The sequence below is a fragment of the Melospiza melodia genome, chromosome 3 (assembly GCF_035770615.1).
Source record: "Melospiza melodia melodia isolate bMelMel2 chromosome 3, bMelMel2.pri, whole genome shotgun sequence".
In the NCBI taxonomy this organism is placed as follows: domain Eukaryota; kingdom Metazoa; phylum Chordata; class Aves; order Passeriformes; family Passerellidae; genus Melospiza; species Melospiza melodia.
Window position 1 is genome coordinate 118,972,151 of NC_086196.1, and position 13,202 is coordinate 118,985,352.

The following is a 13,202-nucleotide window of genomic DNA, read 5'->3' on the forward strand; positions in this document are numbered from 1 at the left end:
TTCCAGCCCTTACTCTGCCCTTACACCTCCACTGAATCATACAATCATGGAATGTAAAGGTTGGAAGGGACCTTAAAGATCATCTACTCCCAACCCTCTCTGCCATGGGCAGAGACTCTCCCACCAGACCAGATTGCCCAAGGCCTTATCCAGCACAACCTTGAACAGTGGCAGGCCTGGCACATCCACAACTTCTAAGGGCAACCTGTTTCAGCATCTCACTGCCCTCACAGTAGAGAATTTCTTCTTAATACTTGGGCTAAATTTCCCCTCTTTCATAATCTTGTTCATGCTTTTCTCCACTCTTCTCAACCTTATGTTCTACAGTAGAACCATCAGTTGGCTCCACTGCTGGGGGCTGTCACTGTCAGGCTTGTCCCTGGCATGCTGTGGGGTGATATGCAAAGATTAGAGCCGTGGGTGCTGGTGAGGATGCTCTGCTGCTGATTCAGAAACGTGCTAGCTGCACTGAAGCACACTTGCAGTCTTAGGGAGATGAGCCAGGGACTCCTGAGGTAACAGAAGCCAACAGGGAAACACCAGGGAGACAAATGTCTCAAAGGAATTTATGGGTGTTCCTCTAGGAAGGTGACATGGCTGACAACTCAGTTGAGGTGCCTTTACACCAGTGCACACAGCATGGGCAAAAACTGGAGGAGCTGGAAGCCACGTGCTGCTAGAAAGCTACAACCTTGTTGCCATTACTGAAGCTCAGCGGGAAAAATCCCATGACTGGAGCATGATTGGAAGGCTAAAGAGTGTTCAGAATAGACAGGGGAGGAAGGAGAAGTGGAGAGATTGCTCTCTGCCTCAAGAGCTGGATTGAGTGGGGAGACTTGTCTTAGAAGAACAATCATGAGCAGCTTGAAAGCCTGTGGGCAGGAATCAGAGGCAACAAAGGGAACCTTGTGACTGGGGTTCACTACATGCCCCTGATCAAGGGGAGCCTATTGACTAAGTCTTTTTGCAAGAGGCATTAAGCTCACAGGCTCTTGTCTTGATGGGGAGCTTCAGCCCACTCAGCATCTGCTGGACAAGCCAACTTTGTTCTGTATTCTTCCATAGTTGTAGCTTTGGTATGATCCACCGCATCAGCTGAAGCTAGCTGAAAGGGGAAGATAGACAACATTTTCTTCCATTCATTCTTGTCTATGTTACTTCTATGATCCACTTTACTGAAGTAAATGAGGGTCAGTCAGTTTGGTGATTGCTTTAGACAGTAGCAATTTTCAAAACAATGGATTCTGATTACCATTTGACTTAACTCTCTACATAAGGACAACAGATTGCTGAGAAAATTTAATTCAATAATCAAGAGATTCAAGCATTGACTCTTACTAGACCTCAAAATCTAGGCAACATGTTTTAATATTCATACAAATGAAGTGCTCTTCCCCATAAAAGTAAAATCTTTTGGTGTATGAAAATGCACCCACAGTATTCCCCTTGGGACTCAATTAATTAGGAAAACTGAAACCTGCTCATTTTACACTTGAAAACCACCAGTGACATGAATAACTATTTCCAAATCTTATTTGTCCCTAAGCAGGAAAGGCTCTTGCAAACCAATGAATGACACAGCCTGTCTTGGCTGTGGCTGACAAAAGATACTGCAAAGCTATGCACAGTTGGGGAAGTTTATTGTCAACCACAACTGACTGCAGCATGTATTAAATGCATACTGCTGCATGTATTCAAGCATCAGAGTAAGTTTATGATGGCTCTCTTCCAGGATCATTCAGTCATTAATGAATCATACAAACTGTATCCTAGATAAGAAAAGATTCAAAACCATGGTTCTGATGAATGTGTGCTGTTTAAACTGCACATGCACACATATACATTTCATTATATAATTGCCACTGAGATTTAAACATTTCTCTTTCTGCTTTTCAATGTATTACTTTTCAACTTGTTATTTTCATGAAGAATTGTGAATTCTTTCTCACACAAATACCCAGTAAAGGCAGCAAAATACTACTCCGAACTCTTGCAATTGCTTTTCTGTTAAATGTTATCAATAGTAGTATTTTGAGCAGTGGCAAAATTTTACATAAAGGCTTTTAGGTGAAACATGAGAGAAAAATTAAAATGGGTAGTAAAGTCCCAAACAGGACATAAGAAGTTCCTAAAACTATGTTGATGTCTCAGTGTCCCTCCAGGTGCTGTTAACGCTAGTAAATTCAAAACAACTACCCTAAAGGCAGACAATTTCTGAAAAAGAAAAAGGTTTAAAAAAAAGGAAAGAAGCATCACATAACCTTTTTTTATGTGTGTGCTGTTTGACTGGAATGGCAATTCATGACTTAACATCATCTTCAAAGTCAGTACTGATGTTTTAAACACAGCATGAGAAGAAACAAACAACAGACCACCAAAACATATCTCTTTTCTTTCCAGGTCTTGCCTGAAAGACATTATGAGTGAGATGGGCCAGAGAGATGAGGTATTTGTTGAACAGGAGCTCAATACAGCTCAACGTTAGAATCCCAGAAGTACTGTCTTTGTGTTTTGGTTAACTCCTTAAAACATGAGGTCCAAGAAACACACACAGATCTCTGTAAAAAACCCATGACTAAGGCCAGGATCTTTTGGCCTGTAACAGATGCATTAACCAGGCTCTGAATTACAGTATCAGCTGCACCTAAAAGAAGTACAGTCAGTGAACTGAATTGTCTACAATGCTGACAAATTGTTGTGACACCACTAAGGATCACACCACAGAAATCCTACGTAATGCAGCATCCTGTGATGTACTTGGCCATGACAGCTTTGAACACAACTGAATGGCACTGAAAGAGGCTAAAAATAAACCTATTTTTCTTCTATCTCCAAAGTAATAAATGAGACTCTGGATTCCCTCAAATAACTGTTTTGAAGTTTCACACAGCTGTATAGACAAGAGATGTAAACATGACACATACAAAGCGTCTTAATTTCTGTCAGATGGCTTTGACTTTTAAAGCTAATTCCATATATTATGAACTTACAGCAAGCCCAGATTCACCACAGGAGGCTTCCAGGCAAGCTTCAGGATGTCATCTCTGAAGTGCTCTGCTGCCAAAACCTCTACCAGAAATACAAAACATATATGCTACCCTAAACAGCACAGGGAGTTGGGAATCCCCAGTGCCTCCAACTGTTGTATTCTTCTGATATAGGAGAGATGATCCCCTGTTCGAACACATTCTGGACAACAGATACAAACATCAACACAACAGGCACACTGCAGTGCCAGTGAGCGAGTGATGCAACTAGGAGCAGGAGAAATGTACATTTTGCTGTGTCTCTGTAGAGGTGGACAAAGACAGACATTGTCAAATCCCAAGCAGGTAGATTAAGCACCAAACAATGTTCCAGTGTTTCCTTTCTGAAGTTTCTACTCCACTGGGGCTGAAATTACATACCATAACTCCAACCAGAGTTTTCCATGCCAAATGTTTTCCCATGTTTTGTCAGGTTGTAGAGTCTATTTGAAAGCCAGAGCCAGTGGCTCTGCCAACTGAATACAATCTCACAGAGTTTTATAGTACACTTCGGTCTGCTTGAAAGCAGGACTTTCAAGGAAACTACATAAATACAACAGTGGTTCTGCTGACATAACAGTGTGTGTCAGTGGAGTGACTGAACATAAATGAACAACTTACAAACTGCAAGGCAATACACACCTCTACAAACCTCCAAGGTCTCAGTGCTGAGGAGTCAAAAACTGGTTATGAACAAAGCACTTGCACCACAGATCACCAGTGACTCACACATTTTGCTGCATGAAAGCAACAGCTCATCTATACCAGAGTTAGACTCAGAATCCTCAAAAACTTTTCTATATCCCACTTTCTGTGGGATATACAGGGATGCAAAACTGCACAACTGCAAAATTTTGCACCTTCTGCTGTGCTTTGCACCACAGCAGAAGGTGCAAAGTTAGGCCTTGCACAGACAGTTGAACCTCTGAAAATTCATGCTTCACCCTGAGCAGCTGTGACTTGAGGCTCCCTTTTTGAGATATTTCCAGAAGGTTTATTCCAAAAAATTGTATATCTAACAACTATGTGCATATTTCTGAGCTGCTCTCCAAACTTGGAGGGGAAAAAAGAAAATTTAAAAAAGGAAAATTCAAGAGGCTATTTTTAATTTTTCGATATAAATAATTTAATATTTTATGTAAAATTACCTTTTATTTTCTGTCACATACCTTAATCAACTGACTTTTTTTTTTTCTTTTTGATATCTATGTCAGTTTGGAGTTTCAGGTCAGACTCTATCCAAGAGTTTAGGCAGCTTTAGGCAGCTGAGTTCAGGAAAAAATTTCTGAATACACATCTTTGCTGGTTCTAACAGCTTCAATGCTTTATAATTAGAAACATTTCAAACAATAGGACTCCAGAGTTACAGAAAGTAATTCTGCTGCTGTTTTTATTCCTTTACATCTAAGGTAGAGATAATGACTCATTTCCCAGTTCTCAAAGATTATTTAAAGTTATTTAACTTGCTCTGAAAAAATCTGAGATTGCTTTTGAAGATGTAATTAATTAGTTAAGTGTAATCCACCGCCACTTCTCTTGGTGAGGTTTTTGAAGGCATTTCTCACAGACCTTTGTCCTTCTTGCAAGATCCTGACAGTTTTAATGATGAGAATGATAAAGGGAAAGCTGTGTCAAATACTACATTGCTGCATGGCTGTCTATACAAATGCTTTCTGACAGTAAGGTTAGATACAACAAAATTCTTTATATTTTTATGCTGGAGGGATTTAAGTATTTTCCTGGAACTGAAATTCATACCATTTGCAACCCTTTCCAGAAGATAGCCTTGTAAGTAATGGTAATTCTTTTTTAAACCTATAATTGTGATATTTCAATCATCACTTGTATAAAGTGTTCCTGGGAGATATCTGGTACACAGCACATGAAGGATTAGTTATACAATTTACACTACTAATTCTGAATGCTACACATTTGTTTCCATTTTCAATTCAGTTTAAAGAAAACCAAACCTCTAATCTAGGAGATTAGAATCCAAGATTATCCCCCTTAGTAATTGGTTTATACAATTTTTAAACTCTTTGGATCTGTTTGACTGAAGTAATGGCTGCCAGTAGTAATGACTCTTATGTCAATATTTTGTGGAAGCAAGATACAACACATCTCATAAAAAGCCATCTGTTTTAGTGAAGTTATTCAGAGAAAACATGCCACTTTCAAATTATGTGGACGTACTCTGTCTCTCCTGAATGATTCATAAAAATACTTTACAGGCCTGAAACACCCCTGATCTATCAGAACATCTTCTCCCATTTAAGATGTGACACCTCTCACTTAGACTTTGCCAGATTTCTCCAATCAACATAAAATCTGTCTCTGGATAATCTCTGGGTTGCTCTTCCACACAAACTTATTTCAATTATTTACTGACTTCCCATTCAGGAAGAGGATGGGAAATGGTGGAAACAGTGGACATCATCAATTATAAAGAAGTCCTTAATGAAGGACTGTTCACACCTTTTTTTTTATCCAGTGATCACACACACACACACAAAAGGAGTCACACCTGTATAACTCCATTTCTGATGTCACATAAATGGAATGTATGGTCATATCCTTTCAAAACACTGACCAGGGACACCTCTAGTTAAAAACTGAGTCTTACACCATGCAGACACTAAAGTGGAAATGTTTCTGATACTAGAAACACAAAGCTCTAGTCCTGGAAAGATTTCAGTCTGAATGCTTCCTAACAAAAATACAATTACATCCTTTTCCCCCAATCCTCTCTTAATTTGGTGACAATATTTATTTGATGTTCATGTTCTGGGGTAAACATTCAATACACAGTGCGTTGGATTCACTTTAAATTAAGACAAATGGGTACATCCATCCATAGGCATATCAGATGTCCAGGCTCTCATTTTGAGAAAGGCAACTTTAGAATTTATCCTAGAATAGGGACCTAGTACCCAGAAAACATTCTTTAGGCTCCAAGGATTACAGGGATAAGATAATTTGCTTCTCTGGTAGCACAGTTACTCACATGGGGACACGAAATTGTTACATCTAAGTGTCAAAAAATACAACCATCATGTCTGTTCCAAGATACTCTAAAATCCAGAATAAAAACTAAAAATCCTAAAACGGGCAATGGGATTCACTATCTGCAGGGCATCTTGTGAAGAAAGACAAATTTCAGCTGAATGAGGAAATTAACATGATGGTACATGTTGATTTTTACACACACCAATGAATACAAAAAAAATGCAATTCAGTCCTACTTGTTGTTTGTGATGGGGACATTATTTTTTAACTCTTCACTCATTTGCTTATATATTTTTAAAACACAAATTTGCAAGTAGCTACAGAATGATGGATATCTGAAGCAAACAAACTATTTTATGTGGATGCTAAAGAAAGAAGTTCATTGCATATAAATAAATATCTACAGTATATCTCCATATAGCAGGAGAAACAATGTGTTTTTCCTGCATATTATCTATAAAATTGCTCTAAACTGCATTTTTATCAGTTATTTAGAAGTCTTGTACTTGGGAATAGGCTAGAAGCTCTTGCATGCATGAGCAAGAACTTTTTCAAGTGCTTCAGAGGATTTATTATCCATATTCCAAAAAGAAAATCACAAATATCTCTGGTGCTCTTCAAAATACAAGACAAACTGGTGTTTTAAGAGTGCATAAAACCAGGAGAATATTACAGTATATGGAAGTAGGATATGAAAGAAGGAATTTTTTAAACTTACCCTATTGACACTCCTATTTCCTAAAATAACTTGAATTAGATTTTTCTTAAATTCTTCAATCTTCTTGAAACACTTCTTCAAAACATGATTTGATAATTTCGTATCAGTTATTAAACTCAGCAAAACACAAACCCCTTCAGTAAGGAAACCTGGAGCTGGGAATTTAGGGCTGTTGTAAAAAAAAGTCAGTCCATCAAGCAACTGAGACACTGAATTGCATATGGTGAAAGAATCATTCTCAAGCTCTGAGAAGTCTGCTTGAAGAACTCCTCTTTCTGACAGTTTTCTTATTTCAAGCAAACGTTGCAAAAAATGCACTGGAGCAGTCAGAGATTGCTCCTTGCTAGTATGGCAAAGATTCAGGGGAGGAACTCTTTCCAACCAATGTTTAGAAGTGTTGAAATTATGCTCAGATTGGTGAAAATCTGAAGCTATGCCTAAAGAATCAAATGCAGAGTCATTACAGACATCACATCCAGAGTCTTCTAGCTGGCTTGAGTAACTTGTAGGGTTTATAGATTCCTGACCCAGAAGAGTTTCAGCAGAGGTATCCTGTTTTCCTGAAATGCAAACATGAAAATTACATTTGTGCAATGCTTACATACATGCTAATTGAAAGTGCCATATATACTTTCTCCTTTTTGCTTCCATGCAAAATTCATGTAGTGCATGCATGTGTTGGCTCCCCAAGAACTTCCCATGACTAGAACTTAGCTGTGGAAGAAGATATTTATAAATGAAAGTTAAAAATTCAGAAGTTAATATCTATTTGTGAACAAGATGTTTTATGCTCATAGTAATATGAACAGTAATTTTGAGTTTAAAACTGTCAGAAATCTTAATTTTTCCTATATATAATTTAAGTAAACAAGCAATTTAAGTGAACATATACACTCCCATTAATTTCCAGGGAAGAAAATGCATGTAAATTTCTGGTCCTCCAAACATTTTCACTGCTTTTATTCTCAAAAACTCAGACTGCTTTTAGAAGGCAGTGAAAGTCTGTTACTATAACTGCATCAAATAAAATATTCTGCTTTATGTGTACTCTCTCTCCCTAGTCAGGTAGGAAATTCTAACAGTCAAAGTTGAACAGAACATTAGGTTTGATTTTTTCATTATTTAACAAAGAGGAACACTGAGAATCAAAAGCTTTTTCAGTCATCACCTATCTCATACCGTCTCCTTCAAAGACACATAAACTACATTACAAGAGTATACAGTACATTCACACCAATAAATTACTTTTGCGTGCTACTTTAGAATCTCTTTCATCCCATTTCACACATTAAATACATTTAAGGCAATGCCTCTTGACATAAACTCAGCTCTAGGTGACAAAAGACACCTTTTTTACATGCTGCCTATGACAAAGGATTAGAGTCAAAACAAGCCAGAGAAGTGAAGTGTAAGACCAACACCCATAAACATCTCAGCGCCACGAGGCAAAGCTTGAACCCCATCTGACCAACTCCTGGCTCAGCCCTGCTTCCCTTCTCAGTCTTGGAAAACTTGACTATACTGTTCATTTTCCACAAGGATCCCATGCAGTACCATACGCTTCTTAAATTAATTAAAACAAATTATAGATGGTTTTGCCGCACAGGAAATAGATGTTACATTTCATAGCAAGTTAAAAAAAAGCATTTTTAACATAGAAAACATCCCTAAGCAGCAACCTACAATATTCTGTATGTTAATAAAAAACTATTCAAAAATTTTAATATGGACTTCATTAAATTCACCTATTCAAATTAAATTCTGACCATCAAATCTCTGAAAACATACCAGTATCAATGAAAGTACCATTATCGAGATCAAAACTGGAAATGTGGTTTATTTATTATTGAGTTTCATGTCTTCAACATTCAGACATATTTGAAATTGCACAGTATTGGCACCAACTGACTCAAAATCAAAGGGCTAACTGTAGGGAAATCAACTGCTGTTTCCAGAAAGTAGGAAAAGCTGGACATTTAAGGCCAGCCTAGCATTTTCAACTTGGAAAGCAAGCAAAGAAGCAAAGCACACTTCCCATGGTCTGACTAACAAGAACAGGAATCCATCTTTCATGTCTTCTCTCCCTTGGGTTTTGTGCAAAACACATTTCAGAAAAAAAAAAAATTGAAAAGTGTTTTTTTGGTGCCATTTAAGGAAAATAGGCCTTTCCAGGGAATCCATCTACTGTGAGTTCCACTATGTGGTTATTTTGTTCCTGTTCTCAATCCCAGGGGACAACATGAAAATTGCTCATGAGGATTTAATGTCAGAAGCTGCAAAGCAAGAAGTATGTGCAAAAACCCCCATATGTATGTTTTCTGATTCTCTTGTGGAAGTGTAATAGGAAAAAAAACCCAAACAACCAAACACTGAAGAGGTGAAAGAAAGGTGAAGTAATGAGAAGAAAAAGGGAAGAATAGTACAGCAATACCCATAGAAACCAAACTTAAGATGTTCCCAAATAAAAGAGGAAGGGTACTCAATGAAACACTCCATCTACTAGGAAACAATATTTCATTTATGGTTAGGTCCCTAGTCACTGCAATATCAAACTCCTGTTCCATGATGAGCTTCCAGAAAACCCTGCTACAGTAAGTCCCCAATATCAGTGTATTTCCAGCTAAATGAATAATACAAAATTCTTAAAATTGTTAAGTGATTTACATGTTTCAGTCATTTGGGGAGGAGGTGGCAGTTATGTTGTAAGACAAAAATAACAATGCACCAGGAAATACTCATTACTTCCCTCTACATGTCTAGAAATAGCTTGTAATTTTTTTTCTTGAAAGAAGCAAAACTCATTAATTTGTACTTACCTACTATTCAAATGAGAAAGCAGTCTTGATGTTCACACCATGTGGTTATCAAGTAAAAAAAAAAATAACAGAAATGGCATTAAGCCTGCTTCAGACTAACAAGAATCTTTAAATACTAATTTCAAGAACATTTGACTCTAAGTGTATTGGAACAAGAAATATGAAAATATAGTGTGTGTGATAAAGTGACCACAAATTTTACAACACTATAAGTAATGAAATATCTGGTTGTGAACAATTTTACAGTTTTGTCACATCAAATTCAGGAAATATTTAAGTTCTTAATTCCTATTTAGTACTTTAGTTCCTTACTAAACTGAGTTCCTGAGCTGAAAAGCAAAGCAAGATATGGTACCACAAAGAGCCTTGTGGTGCACAGGCTGAAGAACTCACATCCCTCTACACATACACATTCCTGCAGAAAAACTGTGACCTGAAAATCAGAAGGCACTCGAGGGATGAGGGAGTGACTTACATACTGCAGTGTGTCAGCAGGGTGTGCTGGCACTAGGAACTTACATACTGCAGTGGGATCACAAAATAGAGGCTTTCATCAGGGCAGTGAGACAGCAACCAGCCCCATGATTAGAGAATAGGGAGCCTTCAGCTAGTCCTAAGGAAGCAGAGCTCTAGAAAACACCAAAGTCAATCCTATCTCCCACATTCATTCTCTCACTACCCAGTGGGGAGTAGAAGAAGCAGCAGGTTTAAGATCTGTGTAGTAGGAGCTGGAGTGGTGGAAGATGCTTTCCTAAGACACTCTGCTGGTGGCTGCCTCAGACTGGAGAGCATTTGAAAGAGAAAGGCCAAATGCTGCAAATAGTTCTACAATTAAAACCTGGAAGAAGGGTCCTCAACTGATGAAATTACTGTGAAATGGTAAAATGATCTTCAAGTCTTCTGAAAAACTTAATCTACCTGCAGTTTCACCACCAACAGGGACTGCAGAACAGAAAAGTGTAGGGGGATAGAATATAAGAAAATAAAGATAGTGTAGAAAGTAATCTTACCCCTAAAGAGTTGCAGCTGTGCCAATTATTAAAGACTCGGAACAGGCCTGACTTTCCCAGGCCACAGCTGTAACCAATGGGAAGAAGATGCTATAAAAGAGTGGGGTGGCTGGTTGAGAATTGAGTTGGAGTCACTTGGCTGCTTTGTGAAGAAAGAGGCAGTGCTCTGAAGAGATGCCCATGAGATAATATCAAGAAAGTGTGAAACTTTTGCAATAAGGAGGCAACAGTATGGAATGCCTGTAATAAGATGGTGACAGAAAAGTGGCTTGAAGGTGGCAGAGGTGAGAAGCAAAGTGAAGATGTGATCTGAATTCTGCAAAGAGAAAATTACTACCGTTTCAAGCATTAGCTGTTGTTTATATTCCCTCATTTCATGAGCAGACACATGGATTATCACTTGAAAATCAAGACCACTGACATCAGACATGTAAAGTTCTCTTAAAACTCAGTTACAGTTGATACTCTCAGTTCTACTTCTAAAAGAAAAAACAAGAGACAACTAAAAATGAGACAATAATAGCATTCTGCTTTCCAAGTAGGTGTTCAGTCAGTAACCTCTAAAAGGAAATGAAAACATATGTGAAATTATGTCCGCATCTACATTTTTCAGAGCTCTGTTATTCTTCATTTAATTTTCATTGATCAGTTTGTTTGAAGTGCACTTTCCATGAATAATGAATCAAGTTTATTCTCTTATTTAAAAAGCCATACATTTTCCTTGCCTTTCTTTCATGTGTAATGCTGCCTCTCTTCTGCTGTTTTCATTACTAACTAAGCTGACTGGTTGAGGAAAAAGCAACTCTCCCTTCGTCATGAACCCTTATGTGTTTAGCACCCCATTGGAATGAAGCCAAACTTCTATTTGAATTATTCCATAATAATAATTCAAAAATATGACAAGATATTATTAGAATTGTCCAAATAAGAACTCTTAGAAGCCTTGTATCCCACACTTTGCTTCTGCATCTCCATGGGGTTTTTTCCATAACTGACTTGGACGAGAAAGGTCCTTTGTTTGAATGGAAGGTGCTTTTTAACGCTAAAGGTGGATGCTGACATAGTTTATCCCATTTAGGGATAATTTCACAGAAATGAATATAGGACTGAGTATCTAAATTCTCAAATTGTTCAATGCTAGGATTTAAGTGCTTTTCTAAAGGCTTAGAAGCATATACTTCAATTTGTTAGGTATTTTGCTCACATAAGGCACCTAAATGTTTAGAATTCAGTAAGAACTGAGAAGGATTTTGAGGATATAAACCTTCATTTTTAAGGGATCTCTGTAGATGACAGCACAAATCTTCTGTAGTTTGGGTCAAACAAAGCAAACTTGCAGTGAAGATATGAAAGGGTAAATAATCAGATGACAAACATACAGATTTGGGTCAGTTAATGCTCACTAAGCAGCTTCAACAACAAAAGATCTGACAAGCTTTACAATATTGACCATCTCAATGATGTGACTGAAATGTGAGTTCTAAGCCAGATAGGGGATATTTCAAAATACTAAATGAATTAATGTTATCTCTAAATAGACTACCTGACTGAACTGGTAGTACTAATCTGTAAGCATTATGTCTTATTAAAAATGTTCTGCATTATGAAACAAACTGAGCTTTGCTAAGAGACAGGAAATATCAGCCTATGAAGAGTGCAATGATCTGGATGCAACTTAGTGAGATGGAGGCTAAAATGAGATGGACTCCTTAAGAAGTCAGCTAAAGTGTACCTAGCTAAAAATACTGCTTTTCTTGAATACAACATGGTATAAATGCCTGCTTTTCTGTCTGTATACCCAGGACACAAACAAAGATCTGCTTGAGGAACTAGATTCCAAGTTTGAGTTGGGTCAAGGTTGTCCAAAAGGGTTGTGAAATCTCCACTCAGAGAAACTTAGAAAATGTCTGGACATGGTGCTGCACAACTGGCTCTACATGACCACGCTTGACAAGAGGCTTGGACAAAATGATCTTCAGTGGCCCCATCCAACCTCCACCATTCTGTGATTCTGTATTTCCAGGAAAAAAACTGACTGATTCTTAGCTTTCCACAGTAGACTTAAAGGCAAAAGGATCCTAATTGCTACTTCTTAATCTGTTCTTACCATATACATTCAGTTTTCCCCAAAACTATTGTTATGTTACCAAGAAGAAAAGAAGATAATCTACACTAAACTATAAATCCCACTTATTTTTATGAATATTATTCCTAATAATTACTACACATCTTATAACCAATTAATAAAATAATAACAAACCCTTTCTCTTGCTGGAAAAATTGGGTTGGTTTTGCCTCTGGACGCCTTCCTTACACAGAAATCTGCAAAGACAAGGATGTTTCTTGGGTCCTTTTGCCCCAATTATGTGCTTAGAACAGCTGTAGCAATGCCATCAGATAAGACAGGCAGCACCTGCTTTCAAAGGGAGAAAGTTTCCACAACCAAAACAGACCTGTTATCCATGGGAGGAGCAGTACTCTGAGATTTCAATGAATCATTACACTCCAGCTGGTGCTTTTTACAGATTGCAAATTAACTTATTTAATTATCCTGAAAAGGCCTCAGCTTTCATGAAGTTCCCCATTGTGTCAATACAATTATGGAGAACAGATTTATCTCATCATC

The 13,202-nt window shown here is 37.7% G+C and overlaps 1 protein-coding gene across 1 annotated transcript in view; it reads right to left on the reverse strand.

Moving 5' to 3' along the window:
* The window catches only part of MEI4 (meiotic double-stranded break formation protein 4), a 73,108-nt gene that overhangs the window by 44,706 nt on the left and 15,200 nt on the right, over nucleotides 1–13,202 (reverse strand). The window contains exon 3 of the mRNA XM_063153382.1: nucleotides 6,751–7,310. Coding sequence (XP_063009452.1) covers nucleotides 6,751–7,310 — 560 coding nt within the window. The remainder of the gene's footprint in view (nucleotides 1–6,750; nucleotides 7,311–13,202) is intronic.